This window comes from Prenolepis imparis, unplaced genomic scaffold (assembly GCF_030444845.1).
Source record: "Prenolepis imparis isolate NDT839.2.m4 unplaced genomic scaffold, iyPreImpa1.0 SCAF_4, whole genome shotgun sequence".
Lineage (NCBI taxonomy): Eukaryota > Metazoa > Arthropoda > Insecta > Hymenoptera > Formicidae > Prenolepis > Prenolepis imparis.
Window position 1 is genome coordinate 2,473,219 of NW_028141162.1, and position 26,585 is coordinate 2,499,803.

The 26,585-nt window shown below is 37.9% G+C and overlaps 1 protein-coding gene across 1 annotated transcript in view; it reads right to left on the minus strand.

The window, feature by feature from the left end:
- The window catches only part of Sei (potassium voltage-gated channel seizure), a 105,007-nt gene that overhangs the window by 27,665 nt on the left and 50,757 nt on the right, over positions 1-26,585 (minus strand). Inside the window, 5 exon segments of the mRNA XM_083035358.1 lie at positions 17,747-17,827; positions 20,195-20,319; positions 22,321-22,389; positions 24,385-24,553; positions 25,896-26,094. Coding sequence (XP_082891484.1) covers positions 17,747-17,827; positions 20,195-20,319; positions 22,321-22,389; positions 24,385-24,553; positions 25,896-26,094 — 643 coding nt within the window.

A 26,585-nucleotide genomic window follows, 5' to 3' on the forward strand; every position in this document is an offset into this window, starting at 1 on the left:
GATTTGCAATCGAGTTCGAGATGAAAGCTCTCGGGAATAAATCACGTACGATTCGAGAAATTAAATTATGCTGTACGTGATAATGGGCTGAAATTCGATAATTCGAGGAACCCAATTAAAACGTTACATAATTCCGAAACAAAATATTGCATTTGCGTTTAACGGCAACAATTCTCGTAATTATTACAAATTATTATTATAATTGTATTATTTATGATATTTGGAAATATTGCGAGTTTATCAATATAAAAGGGAAACGATCGATGTTTTCCGCCGAGACAGTAGCCTACGAGAATGCATCACACGTATATATGCGTAGTCTGAAAATAGCATTAACACGTCTACCACCGAGGGGAATAGGCATGGTAATGCGATGTTTATCCTCTCTTCGCCATAACTAGTCTGTGGTATAAAATCGTCAACGATGTTTTCTTTGCAAACAATGCCATCCCTGCGATCTAGAAAATGGTGTTGACCGAATCAATCGAAGAAACTCGTCGGGGAAACATCTAAGTTAAATTACCGATTCGAGAGGATCGGCCACAAATATGATCAAACTTAAAGTTCCTATTGGCACGTTACTTTTTATTGCGGTATACGTCGCATTTACCATTCAACGATTATTTCTTAAAATCATATTGTCAGTCTTCTATGCCTGGCAATAATAATAAGTTTGTCAAGTAAGTTTCAAGACAAGTATTTTTATTTTCAAGAAAGAAGGGAGAATAAAATATCTTTTTAATATTTAAAATACAGAAAATAAAAGAAGAATTATAATCGCAATATGAAAAAAAAATATATAATTGCAATTAATTTATCAAATAATGCATCAAAGAATAACCGAATAAGATTACATAAAGAGTACTGTCCATCTATGAATCGATTGATATTTAATGATGAATCTATTAGAGTCCATTTCTCTCTCTTTCTCTCGATAATTTCTCTCCAACATTTTCTTTTTAATTCTCTTTACATTTGCCAAAATCGGAACTTGTAAAAATATTTTTGTTCGATTAATGACAATTACGAAATTAGTCATCTAAAAAAAATTTCCTGTAACCACATGTGTGTGTGTATATATATATGTATGTACATATATATATATATCATATATTATACTACATATATCATATATTTTATATATACAATACACACACATATTGTATATATATCAGAAGACAAAGTATATATCATTTTTTATCTACGTCAAAAGCATGATAACGGCTGGAATCGTTGAAATCCCTCTCACGTCAGAGCCGGCATCGTGAAAGTGTGTATCGCGATCGATGCATCGGCAAAAATAGCTCATGCACATCTTAAGATATTAATGTTTCAAGGGTCGCACAAAAATGTCAGTCGCTACCTTCGAATTTTGTTCTCCGTATGTATCCACAATTATTTTATCTGCATTTACGCGATATCTTTCATCATAATAAATATATCAGCGACTCTAAAAAGTTATTCTCTCGGAGAATCAGTCAATAAAATAACAATTCCTACAATTTATCTCTATCGTGATGTCGATTAATCAATGCCAGTGTATTCCACATTCCATGGAATAAAATGCAAGACATTGTAGTTAATGTATTACTGTCGTAAATCACGCTCAAGAAACGATTTGTGACTAATGAGGAAAAATCTTAATTAAGGCGACTGACGCGAAGCGTCGTTCGTTCGGAATACCTCTTTTCTTAAACCGCCCTTGAGTGCCGGTTGTTGCGGGCCCCCGTTCTCCAACAACAGGCTCTTGGTACTGCCACCTTTGACCCTGACACTGCTCCACCTCTGTCGCGGTATGTCCGTCATCTTCTCGCTGCGATCGCCCTCCTTTAACGAGCCGCCTTTAACCCTAAGGGCACCGAGAACCGTGGTTGTAGGCGCGACCGGGACCTCGAGCTGTCCCAAGAGATGCTCCGACATCGTTCGAGGAGATTTTATGCACGTCATCGTAGTCGGGGCGAGCGTGTTTGCCGAGGAGACCGACTTCACTAGCAGATCTTTGCCTTCCTTCGTCCAGGACGTGAGCTTCCTGCCGAGGGAGAGGGTGGTCGGTGCCGAGGTTGGTTTCTGGGACGAGCTGGGAAGATCGTCGGGGTAGGTGTCCGTCTCGTTGATCACGTGGACGTTTTCATTGATCACGTGAACAGTCTGCTGTCTCGCAAGTGACCCGGATGTCGTCGCCGTCGCCGCCACCGTCGTTGTCGCCGCCGAAACGCAGTGGGGATCTTCGTTCAGGTGGAGAAGCCGGTCTCTCGCTGTCCTAGGATAATAGTCCTTGGCAGCGGAGGACCCGGAGGCGGTCACGACCCTTCTTCTAGGACCGAACTTCGGTATTCTGTTACGGCAGACTCTCGACGGCGTCTTCGCAATGCCCTCGATCAGGGCGTCTCTCTCATCGGACGACAGCTCGCTCTCCTCTTGAAGATCCGAGGAAGTACTACCGCTTATTCTGATATTGCCGCTGGCAGTAGCGAAGCGTCGTTCGCCGGTCGAACCACCGGCCGAAGTTCCAGCCTCCGAAATAAAGCTGCTGTTGACACACGGCCGAACGCACAACAGGCTTTGCAGATCGCGCTCGTACGACGACGAGCTCGTAGTCGAGGCCGTCGTACCGCCGCCTCCTATTGCCTCCGCGAAAACCCTCGCCGTGCCGTTCGTCGACGCGGATTTCGGCAGGAAACCCCACTTCCCGCGAGAGCGACCGGCAACCTCCGATCGCTTGCGATCCCCGTCGTTCTCCAGCAGGAACTCGAACGCGCCTCGAGCGCACTCCTCTCCCTCGTATCTCGACTCGTCGCGACGAGAGTGTCCTCGATCCTTCCTCTTCCTTCCCGAAACGAATCTCTCGCTGGGCTCCTCGCGGCTAGATCGAGCACCCTCGTCGGAGACGCTGGAGTCTGCGACGCTCGAGTCCCGCTGTTTTTCTCCTTCGATCGGCGGAGGAATCTGCTTCCTCCTGATCACCACCGGCGGCGGCAGCCGATTGGCCACCTTGGCAGTCGTCGGGGTGTCAGCCGATTGATCCTTCACCAAGCGCAATGCTATCTGTTCGTCCCGCGATTGGGACGAACCCGGAGGCTGGGACTTCGACAGCTTTTCCTTGAACAGCTGAATCTTGGCGACTTAGCAATCGACGGATCAACGAGATTATGTTACGCCGTCGATCGCTTTTGCGTTTGTTTAATCACAATAGACGGTTGCCCCAGAAGCCGTTTCTTTTATCGAAAATGAATTCTCCAAGACTCGTGACGGTATCGTTACTGTTTACGTTGAGTAAGGCAGCAATTAAGTTTAATCAAAGTAATTGTTATCGATTACCATACTCTCCGTTATTTTTCTAGTAATTTAAATTTGCTCTCTCGCAATGCAAAAGGCAAGGCGTTGCAAAAAAGAGCGTAGTTTAAAAATCGACGCTTTGAAAGACTGTTGGGTTAACTGTTTTGTTATGCTTCTCGGCTGCGTCTTCTTTCTTGGTCTTTATTTTCACTGATATTTCTTCTCTATATCTTCTTATGATATGGTGAGAATCTGCCAATCGATTATTACGACGAAGCAAACTCTCTTTTGTGCTTGTTATAACGTTAAGTATTGTACATTGTTGTTGTTGGGACGTGCGCATCCGTAAAATCAACTAGTCAACTCGTTCTTGCGACTCGTGTGCTCGTAGACAAATTATTACTATCGATAATTATCGTTGGTTTGCTTATATATGCGTGTGCTTTGCGACGTAGAAACGAAACTTTGTAAATATCGCTATCGGCTCATCCACAATTTTTATTGCGACGATCTCTGATATATGTATCCTCGTTTGATTGATTAAAAAATTGTTTTCTCCTCGATCTCAAACATCAATATAAAATGTATAAGGATGATTGTTGGCTTAAACTTAATTTTCTCCAGCGCCACGTTGTGCAAATCTCGCGATACGGCGTAAACTTCGTTTATTGATTTAATTAACAATAAATAATAGATGGAACGTAACGACAGTCTCAGCTAAGAAAAGCTAATCTGATTTTCAGTCTCGATCGCTTTCTTCTTTTTTTTTATTTCCTCTTTTTCACTCTCGTTTACCTCAAAAGCATTAAATTATCTTTGGCGCGAAAATATCGTTCAGTATGCAAAATCGGGATCGCAACAGGAACACAAAAAGAGCTCTTTCTCACTTCAGTTTCCTGCGTTTCGGATAGGAGGCTGAAGCGAAACAGGAGTACGATAAATTATTGGCAATTGGAAATTCGATGCAGGTACAAACGTTCGTGTGCAAGTGTCCTCTCGACCCTAGATCCTCGAGGAGATTCAAGAATCACGAGAATGATCCATCCTCGTCGATGTCCACGATGGATTTGGCACGGGCTAATACTGGGGAACCCTCCACGGATGCGCGAAGCGGCATCCTGTCTCGCGACGACACGGACCTTCCAATTTCCCGTCAACGAAGACGTACGGAGCCTCGTGAATCTCCTTAACGATTAATTTAGAAGGATCTTCGGTGGCGCTGAACAAATCGAGCGTGATCGCGCGATAAAATCCGCTCGCACCTTCTCAATCTTACGTGTAAATCGTAATTTCTGAATGTTTCGAAGAATATCTCATCCCGATTAGATTCCAATGCTCCTTCCCATCCGATTTACCAGCCTGACGTTTATCGACGTGATGATTCGAATAAAGGATTTAACTGAGATTGATCACAACACGGCAGGATGAAACGTCGGTGCGTCTGTCACGCGCGTGCTTTTATAAAACGCTAAGTAGAACAGTTTTTTTACTTTCGGTGCGAGCCCAATGACGCTCGATAATTATCACTTGCATTTCGTTGAATAACGCGTGCGAACAGATATGTATCGTATACGTATATGATCGGCAAAGATCCCTTCCTCTCACAAAGATTATGCATCTGTTGCACTAGAACTTTCTCGGTACACAATCGTCCGGATTCCGTTCGACTACTGATCGACACAGGACGGAGTGCCTACGATCGACTTTCGAGACGAGTCCATACTGGGCAAGCTACAGCTGGTAGTTATCAAAGATAATGTCTCCGTTCGTAGTAAACACGCTCGCAAAATTCCGGGAAGATATCTGCGTCCACGAGGTCCGATCGTCGGGGATGTATCGCACATAAAACATATTTAATATATCCAGCTAGTTAGATTGTATCCGGAACGGTGACTCACAGCCGCGCACCGATCTCCAGCGAACGCAACACGTCGAGATAGTCCTATGAAGCACCACCAGCTGTAACTGACGCGTCTCCTCATCATCCCCGTCAATCCGAGTAGTCTCTCGTACTGCGGCCGAGCGACTAAGGGAGCGAGAGGGATGCTCGCGCGCTCCGGACGGTCACGATCGTTGTTCCGGCAGACGTTCCGACTTCTCGACTCTCGTTTCCGGGAGAAGGGAGACCGAAACAAAGAGAGAGAGAGGGAAGAGAGATCGAGGAGAGAGTCGATACGTGAGCGACCTTCCGCGTCCTCGGTCGACCTTCTTCTCACGTCCCTGTCTCACCTCAGCGAGTTATTACTACCTCGACCGGACTTTCAGCGCCGAAGAAGAGGCGGTCGGCTTGCTTCCTCTCGCGTCGCGTCAGGCGTCAACGTATATGCGCGTTGTGTGCGTTGGTTTCGATGCCGTCGCCGTCGTCGACGACGACCCACCTGTGCTCGACCCTTATTGATTCGCGACCAGGCTTTGCTCGCCGCGCGCAACGCTCGTCTCTACGCAGGCTCGGACCCGCGAGAATCAACACCCCTGGAGTCGAGAGGAGAATGCGCGATGTCTCGCGGCGCAACCGAGCGCGGGACGCCAGCTGACGCTGGCGTCGTATCGAGACTATTGTGAAACACGGCGCATTATATGAAGACACAAAATGGAAAATGCTTCCTTTCCAGATACGATTGTGGAAATGTCACGCGCTCGCATATGAGGCCGCGCAGATAACAAGTTTCGCTGATTATGGCATTCTTCTCGCGAGATATAGAAATGAAGAGGGGAGGCAAGCATTTTTGCGCCATCCCATTAAATAATCCCATGGATTCCATAAAAAAAATTCCTTTCTACATCAATCTTTCTTAATATTTTTTTGTGCAAGATTTTCAAGGGCAGATTTATTAAATTAATTTATCTTTTACATATTTAAATAATTTTGCTGCTGGGCATGTCTAAAATCGCGTCTCGTACGTAAGATATATTTATGCGTTCATTTTTTTTAAATTATTATATATCTATATAAAAGTAATTACAAGTTTCAGTCCCAGTAATTTATCATGACATTCGCGGGACACATATAAGCGATGTATCAATTATCGCAATGAATCGTACATTTGAAGGGAAACAGCTATATGTCCTTCTTTCCGATAGCAATCCATTTTCATTGAATATATTGATCCCCTGACGTTCTCTTTTATCCAAGTTACGTGCTATAAATTTGAACGAAATCTTCACCGACCGTGAACCTTTGAACGATCTATGTGCACGGTCAGTGGAATCTCTATGCAGCTACGATACCTACGTTTTATTTTCGCTCGTCAACGGAGAAAAAAAACGCGCAAAGCGGAGGAAAATCGTGAGACTAAAGCCATGGAAAAACCTTGCTGAACTGTCTATTTTTTTTCACCATTTTATTTATTTTTCGCTTTCCATCTTTTACGGAGCAGGCATGTGCGACGCAGCCGAGCGATCAAATCTCTTCTCGTAACAAACCTTTCTATTTTATGTCATATCGTCTCGGATATGAACTAAATAATAATTTGTCTTGTATCTTTAATGCGTAATTCTATATAATATTACTGTCTTTTATACAATACCATTCTCTTTGATATCTCGGAAATTGTTTCGAATATGACCTAAATAATAATTTAGCCTCGTGTAATTTTTGCTAATAAATAATTAAAATAAAAGTTAATAGTTGTGTATCAACGTGTGAGGATTGTTATTATTTATATCACATGTCTATATAAAAAGATATTAATTTTTAATTTGATTCAGTTGTGTAATATAATTTAATGTTTATTTTCCTCTCGTAAAATAACTCGTTATCATCGCTAATTTGTTGCAAAGTAACAATTGTGCGTAATACTATTGATTATTATGGCGATTAACATCTTTACATTATTATGCTTAAGAAGATTTGTATCGCTAGATTTATACTGCTATATAATTTCTCTAATGGCATGTTTCCGAGAAACGAAGAATACAATTTTCTTTGTCAAGTAGGATATAATACAAACGAAAAAATCCCATTAAGAACATTTTTCCAGTAGATTAATTTAATATATCCTTGAAAGAAGATAAGTAATATCTTCATTACCGATACTAGTACTTCATTATTTCTTCGATTCTAGATGCGCTCGCCGAGAGGATATGATATTCACGAGAAGATAAGTTTAATCCCCAACGTCCTCATTCTCTGAAATCTAGTAGGCGATATTTCCCGTCGCTCGACAAGCACAAAGTCGGGAAACTTTAGTCGATATTCCCATAAGTACGAGCGGAGGAGGACAAGGGCGAGAATTTATCGCTCGCGCGCAAAACACGATGGAAAAATTAATTAGAAAAATTCAGATAGAGATCCTTTTTTACACGTTGACGCGTTCGTCATTGATCACGAGCGTGGCTGTTCATTTTAAAACCTTTAAATCATTCCGTTTCAATTTGGGTCAGCTAGCCAGCCAGAGCTGGAAAGCGCTGGAACCGTCGATAAACCTAGTTCGCACATTTTCGCGCTCGTTCGTTCGCCACGTTTCGAAAAACGTAAAGGACACCGCGCTTCGTCGCACGTGGCTGGCAAAGCATGCGGAAACTTGGATTACTTCTTTATTCTAAATTATAGGTTCTCGTTTTTTGCAACAAGCGTGATCTTTCGTTCCCCTAAAAAGTCTCTCGTCGAGAAATTCCCCAAATTCTATACGCGAAATTCTAAGTACATATTTACCACGTGCTCTAGATTTTAGTCTGGCAAATAAATTATAATATGTGTAAACCGATTATTTATATGTTTAATTTCTTGTTTGATTAAGCTGGTGCATATTCTGAACACTATAATTTTAATATAGATACATGTACAAATTCAGTAATATGTGAGCTTGAAGAGAGAGAATGGAATCATGTATATTATATTTAAAAATAAAAATTACTCCCATTTTTATCAATATCCATTACAGAATCATGTCATATATAATGACATGTGTAGAACAATCTTGCATACACATCTCAACATTGCGCGATTCATATGCCGACCCATTTTGCGAAAAAGTCATAGTGCAGATTATTGTGACTCAAGAATAAAAGAAGTTTGAGAGAATGCATCGCGACGATGGAAATCGAGCCGAGCATAAAAGCAATAAATGCACTTTACTCGCAATTCCTCGTTGCACGACACAAGGATCAGAAAGTTTGCTACCGGAATCCGAACGAGGTCGTCAACCCAAGAGCGTCAACATTCTCGTTCTACTTCCGATAATGCATGGCTCACCTGTTCCGCCCGCGGCTGGTCGCTCTTTTCCTCCTGCTCCTTGCTGAGGTCTTCGACGAGGTCATTGAGCAGCCTGATGTCCTGGGGACTGGGGGAATCGACCCTGCCAGTCCCCACATTCATCGTACTATGGGGCGCCAGTTCACACGAGTCAGCAGCCTCCTCCTCCTCGTCCTCTTCCGCCGCGCTTGTCACGCTGTCGCTCTCCCAGCAACCCTTAGTCAGGGTCCACTCCCAATCACCTTCGCTTATCTTTTCGTCGTCATCGCTCATTTAGGGCATTCAAACGGGCAAAACTCGGACTCCTGCGAGCGATCGCGGTCCTTTATACGTAAATATAGTCTTTGTCTCGACGCAAAACAAAGAAACTCGCCAGACGGAAAATTAATTCGAAAATCAGTCGAGAGGATCTCTCTCCTCTTTTTTCTTTAGACTCAATTATCCGATACGAGACGATGGTTTCGCTTCCCTCAGAATGCACTCTTTCTCGTACTCTTTCTTCTGCTCGTTGGCGATGTGGCGAGTAATTTAATTGGCGATTTAATTGACTGTAGCGCGGACCTGTATCTCTTATTCTTAAGATGATTCTTGACGCGTGTCTCCCCTTGTTCCTCGGTTTTTCATATGACTTGTAAAAACGCGGCAGTTCTCGTGTTTTTAAAATGAACGACAAGCTCGAGATGCATTTATTGTCGAATTAAGCAGTGTTTGTAGTTTCTCGGCCCACGAGCATATCGAAGAGACGTATGAGTCCTTACGTGCATTTTAACTAGTAATACTTTTATTCGTTTGCCAACACACGATATATCTGTCTGTTTCTGTCAAATAATTTATTATTAATAATATTGCTATTAATCGTCGTAGCAATTAAAAAGTTATCCTTTATAAGTCAAGAATCAATTTTTTGATTAAATTAAAATCAAATCGATCGAGTTCTCAAATTTCATTTAAAAAAATGAGAAATTTGTGCTCTCGATTGTTTCTTCTAATTTTAGAGAATCAATATAATTCTTAAATTCGACGATATATATGTGTACAAATTACATTTTTATTATTACAATATACAAAATACATTTTTATTACAATTTATAAGTCAAAAATATTACCGTGGGGCAAGATTTCCAATGAACGAACGCGTTGTCATGCTATTGCGTGCTTGCGTGCACTAAGACACTTATTACTGTAGGTTTCGCCTGGCGTCGAAACGATAGAATTTAATGCAAAATGATAGTGTGCGAAAGAATCTTGTTCACTCTTTGACATTTAGAAAGAAGAAGTAAAAATATATATTTCTTGAAAAGAGCGTTATTTCTGAAAACATTTGTGAATAAACAATGCTTGTAATGTTTTTCATTAGCATATATTTTTGTATTATTTAAACTGTTAAATCAATCGAAAATACCAAGTTTGGTTAAAAAAATTGTATGTTTTAATAAATAATTCTTCAATTTTAATGTAAAAGAATAATATTTCGTCGAAATAAAAAATACTCGCGTCATCAATGTGCCATGCTTAACATTGAAATAAAGGATCAAGTATAGATAAAGTATAGATAAATCTTGTACATTCAGCCAACATTGAGCAAGCGACCTTTTGCGTGATATAATCACTTTGCATCCTTAATAAGAACCTCGTGGCGGCGGAAAGTTCATAATATAACTATGTAAATTGCATTGTTGCAGTTTCACTCTAATTCATGCTAAACGATTATTGATAACATTAAAGTCAACGTCTTTCGGAAATCATTGTTATAGCGCGAAATTCACTCTCTTTCACGTGAATGACGTGCTTATGAAAGATGCAAAAGATAGAATATATATATATTGAAATGAGCGAGATTGATATCTGTACACACAGAGTATCTGAGCAAAAAACATATATCTAACAAAATATATCCGTACAAATATAGTCAGCGTTTCTACGAACCATCGGCGCGCGATTGTTGCGTGTCTGACTATATATAGACATTGTCTACTTCGATCTTTCTCGGCGTCGATAAAAAAGTGGGACTTAAGCCGGCTGCGAAATAATGTAAAAAGGTGTAGAGGTAGTAGGGATAAGTTGCTAGGTGAATCATGTGTTCTCGCATGTGTATACTGGCACCCGTACGTGCTTATGCACACAACACACATATACGTATAAGCCTTGGTAAATGGGGTGGTGCTACCACCGCGACACAAGGACGCCTGTCATTGATCACTTGGTGACTATGACTTTCGCCGATTACATCATAGTAACATAATAGTTTACAATAGAGTGAACACGAATTGTCGCCATAAACACTTCCACTGAAAAAAAAGAACGGATTAGAAGAGATACTCTCTTCGTCGATCGCGGCTTGTTCGATGCAATTGGCGATTAATCTTCGCGCCGAGAACGATAGTCCGATTCGTGTGTTTCAAGTTGCAATAAAGGCTGATTAATTCTCAACGTCAGGGCTATACGATCGAAATCGTGCGAAGAAAAGCTTTCTCAATAGTTTTCCCCGGAGAGCAATGTTGCAATGCTCACGAAAGTGAATTTGTGGAAAAATAAGATTATCGCGGGCATCAGATTACTTCACAAGTACCGCGCCAAGAAGCTAAGCAATTTTGAACAAATAATTGACTTGAAAATGTAATAAATATTTTATAAAAACAAAAGCAATAAATTTAATTTAATTAATTAAAATATATATATATGTCAATGTTTGTTTTTTTTAAATAATAAATTAATATATAAATATAATTATAAATATATATAATTACATTTATATATTATAAATATAAATATAAAAACAAAGTTTCCTCTATAAGGAAGCAATATTATAATATATGTTCTTTTTCCATTAAGAAAAAATCGATTAGGAATCTGTGAAGAAAGGGATATTAATTCTTGGATACTTTATGTATGCTTTTCTTAACAAGCTTCTTGTCGCGAGCCCATATCTCGCGAGTGGAGCTTATCGATTTTGTTGATAAAGAGAGAATGGACCCTTCTGGCTCCAACACCTAGGTATGATCTTAATTTAGATTTGCTGAATTCGTGTGAAATTAATTTCGATCCACGCATGAAGATTATGCTCACAAATGAGTTCATTTTAATTATCTAACTCGAGATAAAAAACAAATTTCCGATCTTTAGGAAGATATGAAATACTACACTTGCAAAATTTTTGGGCGCCACCATTTTAAATAGAAACGCGCGTGTCATAAAATCTAATATTTTTATTAATTGTAAAGGATTACCTCGTTAAAGCTGAATATAAGCAAGACATAAATTGCGTAAATCATTGAATAAACTTAAATTAATGTGATAGGTGTCGATACATAAACATGATAAAAAAAGCGATACTTTACATTGATGTATTGTTAAACCAGTCATAAAGGCAAAATAAAGATCTTAATATTGTATGCTATAAACTATAAAGAATATAAAAAATTAGACATATAAAAATTGTTGGTTCAATTATTGCGTTACTCATCATTCAGATTCTTAACACAATATGTAACAATCTTAAGCAACAACATCAAAGCAATTTGAATAAAGCACTGTTTATGAAAATTTGAAGCATGCGGATAAAGCGAGTTTGCGAAGCGTTATCACTTTCACGATACTGAAATATTAAAGTTCTTGTACAGAACTACAAAGAAATACTTTAATAAATACACAGAACAGAAAAATATATGATAGAGATAATAATACTTTAAATTAAAATGAAATAATGCAAAGAGCTTGCATAAAATATATATATATTTTTTATATTTTAAAGAAATAATTTTATAATCAAAGAGAACCATTGACAGCTTGATACGAGAAATCGATTCAATCAAATTATTGCCATCGATCTTTCCAGGACAGTGCAATTCGTACGCAACGCGTGATGCAAACGCGAGAGGAACACGTGGATGGACACATTCACGCTGTTCCTCTGGCAAAGTTAATTGCTCGCGTGGCGACCAACTTGAAGAATGAATTTACTCTTGCGAATTTACGCAAAGCGTGGTAAACGACACGATAAATTTGAATTTTTCTCTCCGAGATTGCAAATTTCTGAATAAACTTTTTCTTAGCAAAGCTTAATTAGTTTGGCATTTCTAGGTAATTCGTAACTACATGAGAATGCAATGAATCTGAGGCATTTTGCGGAGACATGGGTAATGAATAATGCCGAGGAGAGATGGCTACTTGGCATAGTTTGTATCAAAGCACCGACCGTGAATAATCTTATGAAAAGTGGCTTATCGCTCGAGAGTAGAATCGCCAATGGGTTCACTTTCGTTTATTAAAAAAGTGTTTTACATTCAAGATTGCGCGCGTTGATACGCGGGATTTTATATAAAGCGCGCGATCCATAATATAAATTAAAAACAGTATAGAAAATATTATAATGAAAAATTTCTCGTTTCATTAATTTTTAAAATTCATAATAAATGTGATGTTATCTTAATTCCAGTTTTATTTTATTTAAGTTATATTGTCGAATGATATTTTAAAGAGAATTAAGCCCATTTCTATCAACGTCGGTTAATTTTAACCTCCGATTAAACTATATCTTTATTTCTTTTTAAGAACGTATCTGAAAAGAGACAAAGATATAGTTTAACCGGAGGTTAAAGTTAACCGACGTTGGTAGAAACGGGTCTTAAACATATGTATAATACATAAAAGTAGATAAATAAAAAATAAATAAATAAATAAATATATATATATATATATATGACACGATTTATATTCTTTTTAGAAGAAATTTTTTCTTTTACAATCTTTCTCTATTACAATACAGTTATAAATATCTCTAATATGTTTTGAGATCGCGAATCACTTTAACATCCCATACATTATTTTAACGATGGCATGTAACAAACGCAGCGACTTCTCCGTTTGTCACATGCCGAGTATTTTATATATTTTTATTTGTACTTTTAATTTTGTATTTAGACGAGAGACGTTCAAAACACACGTTCACATCGTTCGCGATCCAGCGTTCACTTATCGTTATCGGCTGCAATAAACCCCTTCGTCATCGATCGTTCTACGATTCGTCCGCCGACTTTTAGAACCGATCGATCGGCGATCTCGCGTCTTCTCTTCGACTCCCGAAAAAGCCCATGATAATTTACCGTGACTTATCTCCCGCGAGCCTCGTCGCGGACTTGGCATCGACGACTCGGATTCGGATGTCGCCTCGAGAGAATTCGAATCTATTCGGATTATGACTTTCGCGATCCTCGCGAACCACCGTCGACCTGTCGAAAGCTCACGATGTACCCGTATGAGAAAACAATCTCGATCTTAGGCACCGTCGTTCGCGAAGGATGGTGAACGATCCCGATCACTCGCGGCTAAGTCAACGTGGGTACCACTGGTCGGTACCGCTCGGTCCTCTGTCATAATCTTGAGTGAAAGAACGAAGAGAGAACGCGCGTGTCTCGAGGACCTCGAGCACGGAGGGCGCGACGTTGAATGAATTGATCGCGTAGAGGATTCTGCCTCTCTCCCTCTTTCTCTACCCCCACGAAATCTGAGAATGTGAAAGTAGGACGTCTTATCACCGTTTGCATGTGCGATCTTCCTTCGCCGAGGATATGGACGGAGTGGCGACGAAGCTACCTGCCGGACGGAACAAGGCGCAGACACTGCGACACTGATCAGAGCGCCCTATAACGGGAAGCTTGCGAATTTCTCGCACCCTCTCTCGCACCCTTTCCGTCCACCCTCTCGTTTTGACACGCGTGCGCCCCCGATAAGTTGCTCTCCCTCTGACCCCTTTTGCTGGGGGCAATCCGCCCGCCAGCCAGCGGACTCGCCTCTACTCCGGCAACGCGCGCCCCGATCGACGTGTACACGCACCGGCATTAATGGTGTCCTGCGTTAGATGTGTGCGAATACGTGTATGACAGCCGAAAGTCATATACGTATGTCGCGTTACGTATGTGTGCGTATGACTTTCGGCTGTCATACACGTATTCGCACACATCTAACGCCGGACACCATTTATGCCGGTGTGTGTACACTTCCGCACTTCCGGTACGATCTTTATTTCGGTACACTCTCCTCCGCTAACACGCGCAGTAACGGATGCTATATTTTGGACGCGATCCTATTCTTGTTCAATTCGCGGTAAACAAGCGGATGATCGAATATCCGAGAACTCTCGTCATATCAAGATTCTTGGCAAACTACGTAAATAAATTGCTATTCTGCTAATAGAATCTGCTTTTGCAAAGACTGATTGATCGAAAGGATGAACCAAAGAGAGCGGATCTATTGTTTTTAAAATTGAAAACATTGACTATATATCCTAAAAGAGCTCCTTGCTTTCGTTTGATTAAAGACATCCTCGCAAGAAGATGATTAATTAGCCATGCATTACAGTCGTTTCCTTCTAAAAAGATAATCAATTACTTTGAACGACTGAATATACCGCTCAGTACTACTATTTCATTCCTTATGATCACTCCACTTAAATTTATAGCACGCACATCTAATGTAGAAACGACACGCATTGTCTTGAGCCATTAATTACCGTTATTAATTAGTCACTCTCGCGTTACTTGTATTCTCTCCTTTGTTTCCGTCCGGTCTTTTGATGATTGTGCAATTGCGATCAGAGTCAAAACGAAAACTATCAAAACTTATTGTCGCGTGAGAAACATTGAAAATTTGCCACGAAATAAGCGCGGAATGTTAGTTATTCAGTGATGCTATTAATTACTGACCGCTTAACGCTACGTCGCAGCTGTTACCTACCTAGTACACAAATTCTCGGAACGTTGCAAAAGCTCGTTCCCATCAAAAAGAGAGAGCTTGCGAGATACTATTTTCGGTCGTGAATTCTATGCGTTTTTGCATGTGACATTTTTTTTCTTTCATACATTTGCAACATGATATTTATAGATATAGTTCATCGTAATACTAACAGTTTTAGTACGCTTCGGCAAAATGAATAAAAAAAATATGGTTCTTCTGTAAAGCTTTTAAACAAACCCGTTTGGAGAGAAAAAACCTGTCAGCGCTGCACGTTGGAAAAATTGATTTATTGACACCGATATAATTATTGCAACAACATCCATGATAAAAATCCCTGATGCAATGTTGCAGTATCGGATATCGATATATCGGAAATTCGGTAGCCATTCTTAGTTCACATAAATAAACATAGTGAGTGAGAAAAAGAGAGTTTCTCTCCCGTTAAGCTTCGCCGCGAAATGATGGTCGCGCCTGCTGAAATGTTGTTTGCAAGTCGCAGCAATTGCGTCCATAATTTATATAATCGCTTGGACTAACACGTTTAAACCACAAAGTAATGATTTGAATTACAGCAATATGAAAGCTGTATACAATAACTATATATTTTCTCAAAAGCTCGTATGCTTTTCGCGATTTTGTTGAGCAAATTGAATTGCATATTGCAAGCTGCAATATATATATATGCAGTTTCAAGAGATAATGACAACATTAGAGGAAATACACCGTTGAATTTTAATTGTTTCATACATGTAGGAGAGTGAAGCTTTAGTATAGTGATAATTACACGTGTATACAGGATGTTCTTTAGTTTCAATAAAATTCTAAAATACTCTTAATTGATTAAAAAATGTTTGCTCTATTATTGCTAAATTCCGCTTCGACACTATAGTATTGGAGGACAATGGATCATCAATTGATAAAAAATTGTTTTCCGCGAATAAAATGTCGTTTAGCATAATACGCGATAAAGGAACAAGGCATGCGAAAGAATAGTTAACTCTCTAATTATCGTATATATTCGAAATACGATAATATTTTTATTAACCGAAAAATATATAAATCAAACATCTTTTTCGAATTGCGTTACTTTTTGTCTAAATATATCGTGTTTTATGAAAGCGATGTAGTGTCGCGGATGTAATATGGAGTTTTTTTTTCAATGATATGATATCAAGAACATTGATATAAGCAGAGTGGATTTTATTTCACGACATTATATTACCACGGCATGACATATACGAACGGATTTATTATGCGGGACAGTTTCCAATTTTGTGCATCGCTGATAATATTAAATAAAAATATTCTGTCACGGTGCCTTCCATCTCGCGATGACCGCGTAGGTATTCGCTGTAAAATCAACGTCATTTTGCGAGAAATTGCAGGCTGCGGGAGATTTCCGCCTACGAGACTGCGGCACAGTCGGATTGGCGCCAGTCAGGGACGTATTAATGTAAGGCAGTGTGTTAAACGTACATACATCCGTATGCAAACAATCTCCTCCCCTGACCACCCTCGCACTCTGCTCTTCTATTAAATGTTTAAAAGCTCGCACGTTCTATCGTCATTGTCTATCAAACCACGTACCACGTAAATATAAAATAAGGAAAAATATTTTATTAGAAAAAAATTTTTAATTAAACAAGTTTTGTTTATCTCCTATGTTCTCGATTTAAAAAGTACGAATTTATTTGATATACAAGAATTAATAAAAATGTGTTTGTTCAATAAAAAAATAATTGCAAAAAATAAAGGAATTTTTGGTGCTCAGTAGTTTAACAGCAAATCATATATGTAAGTATAATTATATAACTATATAATTATAATTTTACTATATTAAATCTTATTATATTTTCTCTATCGTCGTATAATTGTTTCTTGATTTATTTTTCTTAAGATTCTGTTGGATTGAAAAATTAGAGCATCACAAATGATGCAAGAGTCGAAATCCAATTCCTCATCTAACACTAATTAAATAATTTGTTTCTTACGCAAGGGAACATAAATTGTTCCGGAAGAGTACAAAAACATCAGCAAATTCGTTAATTTGGAAAATGTATTTCGTGACGAAAACACGTTTCAGTTGTTTGGCATCAGCAAATGAAATTTCACACTTTTTTTTCTCGACGAACCCTATCTTTAATTTACGAAACCAAAGTGCTTCAAATAAATGAAGAAACTTTCTGTTCTGACCGATCAAAAAACAGTTGACATTTTCATTTCCGGAAAATACATTTACACAAATTTCAATTAGGCAATCAAACAAATACCTTGTCGTGATGCTTTTCATCTTCTGTCGTCTCTCGAAATATGAGCGAAATCACGAGAGAGACGATTGCAAACTTTCGATATAATCAATTTATATAAATCTATTTTATATTAAGCATATATATGTATATAAATATTTATAGTAAAGAATAAATTCTCGATTAATTTTGTACCTTTCAATGCTGCAGTTTTTCGAGATTATCTATTTCTTCCCTTGCAATTTGCAAATTCTTTTAATATTGGTTTCTAATTGTGACATAAAAACAATTCACTCACCTGAGCGACTTTTTCTCCCATGTTCGGTGTGTGCATCGCTCCTTGAAAATACTTTGCAGATCCATTGTCTTGTAAGGAAAACTGTAATGTTACAAAGCACATATATTTGATCAGTAAAGTAGTAATAAAATACTTATAAAAAAGTTATCCAATTCTTTATTATATGGTAATTAAATCGAATTATATTACGTCCGATCACTGGCGGATCCTGGGGGGGTTTAACCCCCCCACCCTTGCAAATTAAAAGAAACAGTTTTGCTGAATCTATTTAAAAAATATAAATAAAAAAAACAAACATTAAAAAGCTATCGACGTCAGGATCCGCTATATAGTGTATATATATAAGTATAAGATACCCTGTAAATTATACTCATTACGCATTCAAGGAGTTAAGTATAGATTAAGTCAGACATAGGACAAAATGATGAGATAATTTCATTGCACGAAAATAATTAGATGAAATTCTTTATATCTATATAATATATATTATATAGATACAAAGAATTTCGCCTAATTATTTTTGTACAACAAAATTATCTCATCATTTCGTCCTATGTCTGACTTAATCTGTACTTAATTCCTTGAATGCGTAATGAGTATAATTTCCAGTGTATCTTATACATACATATTGTATATGTTATATAGATATAAAGAATTTCGTCTAATTATTTTCGTGCAACAAAATTATTTCATCATTTCGTCCTATATCTGACTTAATCTGTACTTAATTCCTTGAATGCGTAATGAGTATAATTTACAGTGTATCTTATACATACATATTGTATATGTTATATAGATATAAAGAATTTCGCTTAATTATTTTCGTGCAACGAAATTATCTCATCATTTCGTCCTATGTCTGACTTAATCTGTACTTAACTCCTTGAATGCGTAATGAATATAATTTACAGTGTATCTTATACATAAATATTGTATATATTATATATATATATATATAAAGAATTTCGCCTAATTATTTTCATGCAACGAAATTATCTCATCATTTTATCCTATGTCTGACTTAATCTAAACTTAACTCCTTGAATGCGTAATGAGTATTATTTACAGTGTATCTTATACTTATATATATATATATATATATATATATATATATATATTATATATATATATATAAAAGTATAAGATACACTGTAAGTTATACTCATTACGCATTCAAGGAGTTAAGTTTAGATTAAGTCAGACATACGACGAAATGATGAGATAATTTCATTGCATGAAAATAATTACATGAAATTCTTTATATCTATATAATATATATATAATATATATTATATCTATATAATATATATTATATAGATACAAAGAATTTCGCCTAATTATTTTCGTACAACAAAATTATCTCATCATTTCGTCCTATGTCTGACTTAATCTGTACTTAATTCCTTGAATGCGTAATGAGTATAATTTACAGTGTATCTTATACATACATATTGTATATATTATATATATATATAAAGAATTTCGCCTAATTATTTTCATGCAACGAAATTATCTCATTATTTTATCCTATGTCTGACTTAATCTAAACTTAACTCCTTGAATGCGTAATGAGTATTATTTACAGTGTATCTTAAATTTTTATATATATATATATGTATATATTATATATATATATAAAAGTATAAGATACACTGTAAGTTATATTCATTACGCATTCAAGGAGTTAAGTACAGATTAAGTCAGACATACGACGAAATGATGAGATAATTTCGTTGCATGAAAATAATTAGGCGAAATTCTTTATATCTATATAATATATATATATATATATATATATATATATAAGTATAAGATACACTGGAAATTATACTCATTACGCATTCAAGGAGTTAAGTTTAGATTAAGTCAGACATAGGACGAAATGATGAGATAATTTCGTTGCACGAAAATAATTAGGCGAAATTCTTTATATCTGTATAATATATACAATATGTATGTATAAGATACATTGTAAATTATACTCATTACGCATTCAAGGAGTTAAGTTTAGATTAAGTCAGACATAGGACGAAATGATGAGATAATTTCGTTGCATGAAAATAATTAGGCGAGAAATTCTTTATATCTATATAATATATATATATATATATATATATATATACACTGGTGGATCCTGGGGGGGGGGTTAAACCCCCCCCCCGCAAATTAAAAGAAACAGTTTTGCTGAATTTGTTAAAAAAATATAAATAAAGAAAAACAAACATTAAAGAGCTATCGACGTCGTTGATCCTGGAATAAAAGCTAATCATGAAACCAAAAATATTAAATAAAATAATTTTGCAACCCCCCCCCCCCCCCCCCCCATTATCGACATCAGGATCCGCTAGTGCGTCCGATAATTAAAAAATAGTGTAAGTCAAAAAGCGCTAAATACGTGGATGATTTTTACTTGAACATATGTTTTTGCACATAACAACTAAAACTTACTTTGTGTTTGATGGAATCTGGTCCCATCTGACTCAGAGACGGCGATTTTCGGTCCTTGGACGTTCGCCATTTCTGCAGATCACTTTCAGACGCAACGCCAGGAAAGATTTTCGAATGTTTCGCTGCTACAAAAGTGAACGATACATGTGTCAGTTTTTTCTTTGAGATTATACTCGCGTAGCGATGTGATATCATCGTTATACGTTATTGTTAATTCAAAATCTATAGGTGCGAAATACAGGCTCGATCGAATCAAATCTATTTCCACCGAATCTTTGAGAATGGCGACAGCAACTCTAATGACCTAAGTTACAAGACCAATCGTATTTACATATATCGCTATAATCGATATATTTATAATGATTACGAAAGAAGCCGTAACTCTGTAATAATCTAGTATGAATACAGGCACGTGTGTACAGTAATACGTGTCTCAAACGATATAATTCTGTTTCAGTCGAGTTTTACGATACCATTTACGGCACACATTCTAATCTAATGTAAATATGACGGTGCATCGAAGCGATCACACGCAAAATACCAAAACAAATTTTACATCATCTCTCTCTCTCTCTTTCCCTCTCTGACAACGTTTTAATTTAATTTAATTTAATGTTACGTAAAAATGGAATTAAAATATGTGATAGAGAAAATATACATAAAATGAAAATAAACGTTTAAAAAGTTATTATTTTCTTTATAAAATATGTGTGCAAACAACAATATTAATCAAAGATTGTACTGATAATCGCTTCGGCGTTTATTCAAAAAATAAATAAATAACCGAGCCTATATCTCGATCTAGAAGCGTTCAAGAGTGTGTTAGTAAAACGAGTCAGTTAATCCGCACTAGAAGCTGCATACCTGTGAAAGAGATTTATTGTTTGTAAAAAAAATCGCGCCAAACGATCATATATATCGAGTGATGTTTTAATTAGATGTTACGTTGAATATACGTAATATTGTATATGTATACAATAAATGGGGATCGTCTTGCTGAGATGATTTATACAATGATATATAGTTACAATGATATATAGTTACAATGATATATGGCTGTTATTATTGATCGCGTACTTTCACGATTACGCGTGGTTCACGTGGCTCCACGATATGATCTGTACGTATAATGGTACGTAATGATGCTCCGGGCATGTACCCGGATGCACCGTGATATTTGCATATGTGTTGAAGTAAAAGAAGCCGTGAAAGATCAGCCATTCTTGTCCCGCTGTAAAGAGAATAAGCAATGTAACTAAGAATTTTAATTCTCGATAAAACCCTCGGCCAGCCAAAATGTGCTCAAAAGAAGTTCTCTGTTCTCGCCGAGTCACGTGATCGAAGAATCCGTTTCAGAGAGCGAAAATCAAGACAAGAATAAATCGATGACGTGATTTGGACGAAAATATTTATATACGAAACAAATGCCAAATAAATGCGTCGTACTTTTGTCTATATAAATTATAAATAATATATTTTAAAAAAGTTTAATGTCACGTTTTATTCACATGTGGAAAAACGTGACAAAATTTTTATATAACGATTGAAACAAAAATAATCTATCTTCCCTGAAAAAGGAGAAAAAAATGCATTTGAGCATTCTGAGCTAGATTTAGCTTAATAAAGTTTAAATTAGACTTGTGCATTGGCTCGCGAAGAAAGTGAATCGCTTCAGACAGAGTACAATAGAAGACATCTGGACAGACGTTTGTGAATTCTCAGGATTGCAAGTACAAAGTGGCTGATCGAGCGAGGCTACAGTGCTCGTTTGATAATAATCAGAGGTATAAAATGATAGCACTCTTTCACGTGGAGCTTTCAATGCTAGCATATTGTAAATCAACGCAGTATAAGTAATATAAATAGTAAGTAAGTAGTATAAGTAAGTAGTAATAGTATATAAGTAGAGAATAACAGTAGTAGAGTAGGGTGTAAGTGGTAGAAACAGGCCTATGAAAGCTCAATCGGACGAAAGTAGTACGAAGTTATCTCTCGAAAGCTCATGATAACAAGAAAGCTGCAAGCGCTTGGTAAGTTATAAAAGGGGTGCAAGCTCGCGAGCCAGTTGGCACTCGGTCGGTTAAAGGAAACCAAGAGAGCAGGGTGGTTGCTCCCTCCTATTTTACCTTCGGCTAGATTATCGACTGTGGCTGGTCGTCGCTCGAGGGTGACATGTTCGCTCCCTCGGCCCGGTACTAAAATAGTTTACTGAGGTTTGATTTTGAATTGACAGTTCGTGACGGGGGTCGCCATTAAGCTGACGAGGCGATACATAATGCATAAGATGAGACGGAAAAGAAAAGGGGTGGGAAAGCTCGAGAAGGTACCTACTATCGTAATCCTTCGTTGCGAGGAAGAGGAGTATGTCTGAATCGTTGTATCGTGACACAAAGACATTACGAGAGAGATCCTCGTTTCGTTAGTTATTTGATAAAACACTCCTGCCTCTAACTTAAAATTATCGTCGTGATGAGATATTCTAAAAAGGTAGTTTAACGTTCATTGAAACTTTTCCCGATACCGTGCGAAAATACGTAATGTAAGACAGTTTCGTCAGTTCGATACAATGGAGCACTTGATTAAGTTCTTTGTGCAGAGAAAAAAGCGTAAATTATCTCGCATCGGTGCGAGATATAACGTAAGGAGTTAAACATATTGTCGATTATTTTGGGATATTCTTTTTATGGGGTATCTTTCTACGTGATGACTTAAAAATAAGATCTCGGTGCAAGATCTGGCAAATCTCTCTCCTTTGTTATCTTCTCCGTGTCCCAAAATAATGTTTTCTTTATACTTCTCTTTATACCCCTCTTCACAAGCAAAGAATTGTCGCCTATTAACGGTGACGTTAAGAATGGTGACATTTAGTCGGACGCACTTAGATGAAAATCGTGAGCCAAATGCGTTGTTTCTATGTTCCAGATAAACTTTTTGCTCTCTTGAAGGAAGCGATACTAAATCACGTAGCAATTACATGGATGCTTATCGCATTCCAAATGTTGACTGGTACAACTACCAGGGCTGTTACGCGATCGCAATCACCAAAGAGCGTCTCTCGAATTCACCGAATGTCTGTCTAGTTGCAGATTTTATTTTACGACTTGGAGAGGTGGAGATTTTTCCGACGTAACCGAGAGAATAAAAGTTTATCGAGAAAACGTAACGCGGCTCTTAACTGTATTTCTTCGCTCTGACAGATTACACATTAATGTAAAATAAATATTGATTCAACATTATCAAATATCAAAAATCGATCCTCGCAATCAGTTATATTAGATATACACACATATACGTAAGAAAAACATAATTTTCCATTAAGCGTAAGTCGCAAGCTTTCTATGTTCAACGAAGAATTTCTCTTCTAATATATTTTTCCCATTTTCTGTCGCAAATGGACGATATAAAGGCAATTTATCTATCAGTCTATCTGCAAATATCCAAGAGCATGTATATATTCCACGTGCTACATCGCGAATAGCGCAACGTTATAGAGAGCTTTGCTTACAATGCGCGGTACGGAAGGCCAGATGGTCAACTATCTGTCAATATCCGCGGCATGAAACGTCGCATGCAACGATATTATTATTATCCGCGGCTCCATTAATTGTTATTTAACTGCGAGACATATGTATATACATGCGGCTACATGTGCCGATCGTAATTACAAACCTACGCGAAATTAAGCGATTTATTGTCTCTATCAAAGTTTTCGCAAAACGAATCATAGTCGACAAAATTATAAAGTAAACGTTATTTGTTGAACTTGTCAAGGACGTTGTATTACTTTAGTCGAATTTATTCAAGTCAATCATATTGGCTTTAAAATTATCAAGAGTGATTTCGATATTCCTTCAACTTGTTAAAATTGTCTCTTTTAATTATTTTACAAAATGTTCGACAAAATCAAGAGAGAAACATTTTTATCAGTCATAACTTGTGATTGCACTTGTTTACCATCCTCGCTATTTTTAGGAAAACAAACTACACTCAGTCACTTTGATTGAATTGCAATGCAGCTAAAGGAATGTACATATATATATATCGTTAGAGTTCATATATATATATATATAGATATATGTAAAGTAAAATATCGCTTCACAGAAAGCGCTAATGCCAAGTCAGACAATTCGGGATATGATGAATAGAGTATAAAAACGATATAGAGAACGAGAGAATCATTATATACTTACAGACGCTGCAGGTGAGACTGCGACAAGGCACCCTCGCCGTTTCTGGTTTCACAGCTTTCTTCGAGATCGCATCCAAACTCGCTGCGTGAGAAACACTCCGCGAGGGGCCTTCCGCGGCTCCCCCCGACGACGAATTCGCACCCTCCCAAAGTCCCGATTTTTGCGAGACCTGAAAGCACAACACAATCGTGCTCGATCACAATTAATTCAATTCTCCGATATTTCTAACGATATCCATTAAAGCGAATCTCGTGGTTATTAAAAATATATAAAGACGGATTAAAATATTGCTTGTTAATTTGTAATGACAACATCGTATTTTTGACATCTTTATACTCAATTTTATTCTTGACTGCGCCGTAATTTTATTATATATTATTTTTTATGTAACTCTAAATCTATCTGGTTTTTATCATCGCGTTGAAAAGGCTTCAAAGAAACGATCGAAATGTTTGCACATTTTTGTTTTGTGACTTCCATTAATTTATAATAAATTTATCTGTGCCTAATTACCGCTGGCTCTCATTACCACTGCACTATTGTTTTTATTCATTATTATTAACGAGTCTATTTAAAAAGCCTATTAAAAGATATTATTTATTAAAGTTATTAAAATTAATTAATGTATAAAATTATGCTTTTTCTTTCCCGATTTCTTTCTCATCGACGTTTCAGCTGATTTACAGAAAAAAAAAGAATTTTTCCGCAGTCTTACATACATACATCGGCAGTGCGGCAGCCAGTGTCCTTAAAATTCGAGGAATCTCGGGTCACCGTATCGGGCACGTACGGTTGATCCTATTAGTTCGGTTTGATAGCACGGTCGGCGTCCATTACACGTCCAGCCGACGGGGATGCTCGTGAAATTGAAACGAACGGAAGAGGTGGGTGGGTGGGTAGGTAGGTGCGAGAGAGAGTTTCGCTTCCCGTCGATGTACGAGAGCCCAACATGTGTTTGGGTTGTACAGCAGCGGTTCATGCATGCGCCATTAACCCGCGTATGGACGTGCGATAACCTTTGCCCGTTCTGCAGCTACCTACGTGTCGGTCGCGGGGTGAAACTTACTTGGTCTCGGAATTTCGGGGGCTATCGCCGCCACGTGCATGCTAAACGCGCGTTTCAATTGTATACGTATTCGGAAAACGGGATCGAGAAACTCGGTGAACGTGACTTCATCATTTTCTTCCTTCTCAGAAAAAAATATTGTTTGTCATTTTCAACGCTCTACGTAATCGCAATCACGGTACGAATCCCATAAAAACGGAATCATTAGCGTATAAAAATTTTACGTCCACGAGCTTGGAGATTTATGATTATTTTATTTTCTAAGCACGCGTGTGAAAATGAACCGCGCATCACAAGTGCAATTTCGCTCACGCACGTATGTATTACTAATGACGCTTTTAATTAACCGCCCGTTAATTGATCGCGATGTTGATAGATCCACGGACGATCGCGTGCTCGCGGTAGCGAATTGCTCTCGCTGGCAAATGCACTTTTTTCTACTTACGTCGCTCACTCCTTCGGGACTGGCGATGGGAGCGGTAGTGCCGGGCTGCGGTATGACACCTGAGATAATCGTCGACGTTGTTGCGCCACCATTGTTGTTGCTCCCCGCCAACGGCGGGGGTGGCAGACCCGGCGGTGGCGTGCCGGTGCTCCCAGGACCCCAAGATTCCATCATTGTGGGCGAGCCACATGTTAACGGGCTGAAAGTCATACGAATTAAAATAATCAGTCGGAACTCCGTAGACTTGTATATACGATTAATTCATATTCGCCGTACAATTCTAATTATTTTTGGTACGTGAATTAAAAAGATTATATCTCAAAGATTAGATTGTTTAAAGATTCATCTCTCTTCTTCGCATGACAATTTTATCATAATTACGAAGACTTCTCTCTTTCTCTCTCCTTATTAAAAATAAACTTTTTACGAATCTTGATAGCTCGCAGCGGAAGTCCTCCCCTAATTTCATGAAAGATTCAAGCAGTGGAAAGAGATTGTACAGATAAACAATGTTAAGTTGTTATGAGAAAATTCGCGATATACAGTATTTCCGGGACGCGGATACCCCGGATACTCCGAAGCGTTGAAAAACGAAGTGGTCGTCTTCCATTAGCCCGGCCAGGAAATTGTAGCGCGCGGTGGTGGGCAACCCGTTATCCCCGTTACCGGGAAATGACGTTAATCCGGAAG